Below are 6,139 nucleotides of genomic sequence, written 5' to 3'. Positions count from 1 at the left end.
AGCTATGCGACCGGTGAGGCGTTGCAATTCCTTGTTAGTCCAGGGTGACTGCATGTCGAGGATGGCCTAGATTTTTTCTAGGTTTTCCTCGATTCTTCTCTGTGTCACCATGAATCCTAGGAATTTACCGAAGCCAACCCCAAAGGTGCATTTGGTTGGGTTTAGCTTCATCTTGTACTTCCTGAGAGTGTCAGAGACTTCCTTGAGGTTTGCTAGGTGATGCTCAGCCTTTTTTCTTTTCACGAGCTTGTCGTCGATGTAGGCTTCCACATTTTGGCTGAGTTGATCCTTAAAGACCTCATTCACCAACCGCTAATAAGTAGCGTCGGCATTCTTGAGGCCGAAAGGCATCACCTTGTAGCAGTAGAGTCTATGGTAAGTGACGAAGGTCGTTTTCTCTTGGTTGTCTGGGTGCATCTGGATTTGATTGCATCCAAAGAAAGCACCTATAAAGCTCAGGAGTCCATGTCCCGCCGTTGCGTTGACGAGCTGGTCGATCCTCGGCAAGGGAAAGCTGTCCTTGGGGTAGACTTTATTTAGGTCGGTGAAGTCAATGCGTATTCTCCACTTCCCATTGGCCTTCTTCACCATCACCACGTTGGCTAGATAGTCGGGGTATTTCACTTCCCGAATGAAGCTGCGTCGAGCAACTTGTGTACTTCGTCAGTGATCACCTGCCACCATTCTGCAACAAAGCTTTTCTTCTTCTACCTGATGGGTTGGTAGCGTGGGTTGGCATTCAGGTAGTGGGTGATGATTTTGGGGTCGATCCCTGGCATGTCCGCCACCAACCAAGTGAATATGTCAGCATGTTCTCTCAGTAGCTACACTAGCTCATACCGAAGGCGGTCATCCAGGAGAGAGCCAACCTGGACCATTCTCTTGGGGTCTTCTTCATTGAGCATCACATAAATGAGGTCTTCGATAGGTTAACCATGTTGCACCTTCACTTCGTCTTGTAGATCATAGGCTTCAGCCATCAGCGTCTCTACAGCAGGGCATAGACCTCGGGAGGAGGTCAGGTAGCATTGTCGTGCAGTCCTATAGTTTTCATGTGCCACCCCTATGTTGTATTGGGTCGGGTATTTTATGGCAAGGTGGAAGGTGGAAATCGAGGCCTACAAAGCATTGTTTGTCAGCTTGATGAGGATGGTGTTGTATGATGAGGGGTAACGGACTACAATGAAATCTACCATGGCCATTGCAGTGATGTCACCATCTCCGATTAAAAGGGGGAGGGTTATCCTCCCGGTTAGCATGAGGGACTCCCCAGAGAAGCCCATCAGGGGAGTGTTGATAGGGGTGAGGCGGCCTTTGTCGATGCCGAGCTTCTTGAATGCTTCTTCGAAGAGGACATTGACTGAACTGCCTGTGTCAACTAGGATGCACCACACTTCGAAGTTGGGTACCCCGGTTGTAATCACCAGAGCGTCGTCATGTGGGGCCTGCACCCCCCAGAGGTCGTCCTCTGTGAAAGTGATGGGGTCTTCCCTCTTCTTCTTCTGTCCTTGGTCATTGATCTCGCACAACCGTGCATACTTCTTACGCCCCGAGCTGCTCTCTCCCTTGGCGGTGATCCCTCCTGATATTACATGGATGACGCCAGCTAGAGGAGACCGGGGTGGTTGTCGAGCACCCTCTATGCGCGGCTCTTCCTGGGATGGCTTCTCGCTCTTGTCAATGAATCCACCGAGGTACACGCACCTGATTAGGTCCTCGTCGTGGTTGTAGAAGTCGAAGCATATGTTTGTGTCATGGCTGTGGTCCCTATGGAACTCACAATATTTGTCGTGATTCCTCTTGTTGCCCTGTGTCTTCATCTTTGTGGGCCACCAAACATAGTTGCGGTCGTGGATCTGCATCAGAACTTCGAACCACAGTGTGTTCTGTGGCGTGAAGTTCTGGTAGGTCGATGGAGGCATCCTTGGTCTACGGTCGGGCCGATGATCTTATCTTTTATGGTCTCGGTCCGATCTCTCTGCCTTGTGTTTAGGCCTATAAATAGTATTTCAAAAATTCGAATTCGAATACCATTTTTTTATCGATTAAATTATCGGATCAAATTCGGATATGCATTGATCTGATCCGATAAATATCCGAACCGATTATATATATACTATATTATTATATAATATAAAGATTAAAAAAATAAAATAAAAAAATAACGAATAATGACTAATGAGTTCGAAAATCTCATTGAACTTTCATTTCATTCGAACCTGAACCTCCTTACCCCCTCTCTCTCATCTTCTAAAAACCCTAAAAGTGTAAAACCCTAACCCTTTGACCTCCGTCACTCCCTTCGCTGTCGTTGGATGCCACCCGAGCAACCACTGCCGGTCCGTCACCGGTCATCGCCCTTTATCGCCACCGTCGCTCATCTTGTTATCTCTCTCTCTCTCTCTCTCTCTCTCTCTCTCTCTCTCTCTCTTCTTAGTCTTTATCTCAGTGACAGTGAGACGTTGAATCACTGTCGAGAAGTCGGGAACCCATCACAATTCACCGTCTTTTCTCAGTCTCAGTGATAATGAGACTAAGAATCATCATCTCCTTTTCTCAGTCATCGCCCTACAACCCGCGATTGCTGCCGGGACCCATCATCTTCTTTTCTCAGTCTCAATGTGAATTGCCAGCATCACCTTCTTGTGGTGCAACCCACGAATTCCGCCAGGAACCCACGCCTACTGCCATCCCCTGCCTCTTTTCCCAAGGTAATTTGATTACAGTATTAGAGAATGGTTGCTATGCTAAAAATTTTAGTTTTTTTAGTCGAATTCAAATCGATCGAATATTCGATTTGATAATCGAAATTGGATTCGAACTCAAAGATTTGATACCTGTCGAATATCGAATCGAGTTCGAATATTAGTGTTCATAATCAGTTTCGAATTCGAATCTAGCCTGATTCGATTTGAATTTGATCCGTTTACAAGCCTACTTGTGTTCCTCTGTGTCCCTTCTCTTCTTGTCAAGCTTTTCTCCCTCTTCCCTCAGCTGTGCTTGGGCTTCCTCCGCGTTGATGTACTTTGGGGCATGTTTCATCAACGCGACTATAGTCTGGGGAGGGTTTTTGGAGATGGAGAAGTTGAAGGGCGAAGGGCGGAGTCCATGCTGTATAGCTATGACAGCCACGGATTGGTTCAGGTTTGGACCTATAGTGCTTCAGTGTTGAATCTCACTAGGTAGTCTCTAAGATATTCTCCCTTTCTTTGCCGCACCTGCATGAGGCTGGCCGAAGTCTTCCAATGTTTCTAGCTAGCTATGAACTATGATAGAAATTGGTTCTCCAGTTGTTCCCACGATGCGATAGAGTGCGAGGGAAGGGATGAGTACCATGTCAGCACCAGTCCTTTTAGGGTGGAGACTAGAGATTTGCACATCAACCACTCAAACACGCCATGTAACATCAATTGGGCCTTGAGGGCTTTGAGGTGGTCACCAGGGTCGGTGCTTCCGTCGTACTTGTCGAGATGCGGTGCCCGTCACCCGACGGGGGAGAGCTCGTCTATGATTTCTTGGATGAAGGGCGGCTTCTTGATGGGCTAGCCATCTAGTTACATGGGCTGGTCCACAGGCGGGGCCACACTCTTCTGTGCTCCAACTTAGTTAAACGCTGTTGGAGCTCCCAGATCTCCGCATCCCTGTTGTATGGCACGACGATGTGCGCAACTCTCTCCTTCTTGGGTTGTGTCGAGAGTCTTTCATGGAATTGGACTCAATGATAGAAACCACCTGGGGTGGTGTCAGTTTGTCGAGCCTTTCTTTGGCTAGTACCCGCGTAGTCTGGTGCGTCCTACTGCGGTTGTCTGGCTCGTGAGACTGAGCAGAGGAAACTGATCTTCTCGCGGTATTCTGCTTTTCTTGACCGGATCACGCTCCCTTTTTGTCCGATCGGCACTTTTTGGGGTCCTCAGGACGAAGATCTTCCTTCGTACGCGTTAGGACAATAGGGAGGACGGTTTGAGTGGGCGGTGCCACAGACCCCAGCGACTGCATCATTGCCAGGATTTTGTCAACCTTTTCTTGCATTGCCTGGAACTGAATAGGGTCGACCATTGCTTGTGGCTGCTAAGTTTCTTGGTGCGGGGGGCTGCGATGACGAGATTCCTGAGATGGGGATCGTGCTGTTGAACGCTTGGAATGATTTCTAGGCATCTTGATTGCTTTCTTGAATGTGTGGTGAGAGAAATTTAGGGAAGGCTTCTTGTGTGTTTCCCACAGACGGCGCCAATTTGATGTTGCTCGACCCAAGGTGGTGCACGAACCGAGGTTGCAGTCAGATAGTTCTTGCCAACAAGGCGAAGCCGAGGTGGAAGGATGAAGTCGCACTCCAAGATTTGTGACCAAGAAAGATGTCAGAGGTCCGAGGAGTTATCCTTGGGTAGGCACTCCAACACTCAAATCAGTAGAAAGTGATGGGTAGTCGGGCCAAGCAATAAGAGTGCTGGTCCGAGCGGAGTAATAGTATGGGTGCTAGAAGTTGGAATCCCTTACCTTGAGCGGGAGATTTTATAGTCGAAGGTTCGTATCTTGATCGGATTAGGCTTCCGGGATTGTCGGGATGAGGTTAACCGCCGAGGTCTTCAGGATAGAGTGCTAATCCCCAACGGAGTTGTCCCCATCCTCTCATGCTCTTGTTCGTACTTATTTGTATAACGTGGAGTCGACGTGGCTAAGAGGATAAGGTGGGGTCTACGGAAGTAGCATAGCGTAGTCATGGTTGCAGAGTCGGTGTATGCCACAAAGGTGATAAGGCGGCATCGACATGGCCGAGGTGACTGGGCAATAACTGAACGGCCACGTGAAGTCCAAGGCCAGTTCAACCATGACCCAAGCAAATGGTAATGCTATTGTGTACTTGTTCTAACACTATCCTCACACAAGAACCAAGGAAAAATTGAATTGTGAGAGAATATATTAAAAATGCATCAAATGCATAATTCTACATTCTAGAAAAATAACTTTTTATTGCTCAATCACTCCAGTTGTGTGGTATCTTCCTCATCCTACATAAATTACAAATACCTGTTAGAAGCAATGAAATCTCACATGATTCCTTGTTTTAATATATGTTGTAACAGTAGATAGAGAAGAAGATATACTTGGCTTGGTTGTGTTTGGATGTCCCCTGCAACAAAGTCAACTGAAGCAGTTGTTGATCCTTTTGAGGCTGCTTTTAAGTGATAGTACTTCACAATTTGCAGTTTGGGGAAGATCAATAAAGAAAAGCATTTAACAGCTCAAAAAATGTTGAGATGGTAAAGAATAGAACTACAATGGACAGTAAGGTTGAAATATTCACCATAAATTATGAAGGTTTCAGAAAATTCAACAGTAAAATTTCCGCCATAAAATATTGCATATTGAAGGGATACTTGGGGTACTTGGCGTGCGTAGGTCAATGTATTAAACAGTAAGGCTACATTGTAAAGGTGACAGGATGAAATCATGCTTGGCAGTAGGAATTTTGGGGGTAAATATGAATAGGTTGAACGTTGACTGGATTTTCAAACAGAAACACATTACAAATAACAAAATTAAGATTAACGACCATTAACTACAATAAAATCGGGGTAGGCCTTAAGACCACTGGCTTTGATCTAAAGCGGCGGTCTTTAGTCCGCCCCTAAATCTCTGTCAGTTTACGTCCAAGCTGCCGGCTAGATGCAAAAGACCGCTGCCTTAGGTGGGCAGTTCAAATTGCTTTGAAGCGGCAGTCGCATCGAGCTGCCAGCTTAGCATTAATCAGGTGGACTGCCGCCTTATGTGTTGTTTGTGGCTAAACAAGCAATTCCATGACCGTCGGCTTAGATTTTTTTTCTTTTTTTATTATACTAGGTTAATTCTAACCTTTTTTGGTCATGTTGAGAGCTAAGCCGACGGACATCACCGCCGGCATATACCTATTTTTTTCAAAAAAAAAAATGCATATATCCACTTAATTGCAGCATTTTTGTGGTAGCTGAAATTTTTTATTGATTTAGCATTTTCATACCTGTTTAATATAGGAAAACCATGTGACAAAAATCAATTTAAAATGAAATCTATTAATTCAAAGATTATATATTAAAATATCCAAAAGACATTGTTCAAATACAATATCCAATTGGCATATAAATAGTACAAGAACTTTAAAAAA

At 45.7% G+C, this 6,139-nt stretch overlaps 1 protein-coding gene across 1 annotated transcript; it reads right to left on the bottom strand.

The window, feature by feature from the left end:
- Positions 1–1,118: 1,118 nt before the first annotated feature.
- LOC148875665 (uncharacterized) lies at positions 1,119–1,922 on the bottom strand. The gene has a single exon (XM_088965260.1). The coding sequence runs from the start codon at positions 1,920–1,922 to the stop codon at positions 1,119–1,121; it is 804 nt and encodes a 267-aa protein (XP_088821386.1).
- Positions 1,923–6,139: the final 4,217 nt, after the last annotated feature.

The sequence above is a fragment of the Nelumbo lutea genome, chromosome 1, assembly GCF_056320005.1.
Source record: "Nelumbo lutea isolate HS-2025 chromosome 1, American lotus-T2T, whole genome shotgun sequence".
In the NCBI taxonomy this organism is placed as follows: Eukaryota; Viridiplantae; Streptophyta; class Magnoliopsida; order Proteales; family Nelumbonaceae; genus Nelumbo; species Nelumbo lutea.
This window is presented reverse-complemented; position numbering and strand designations above follow the sequence as displayed.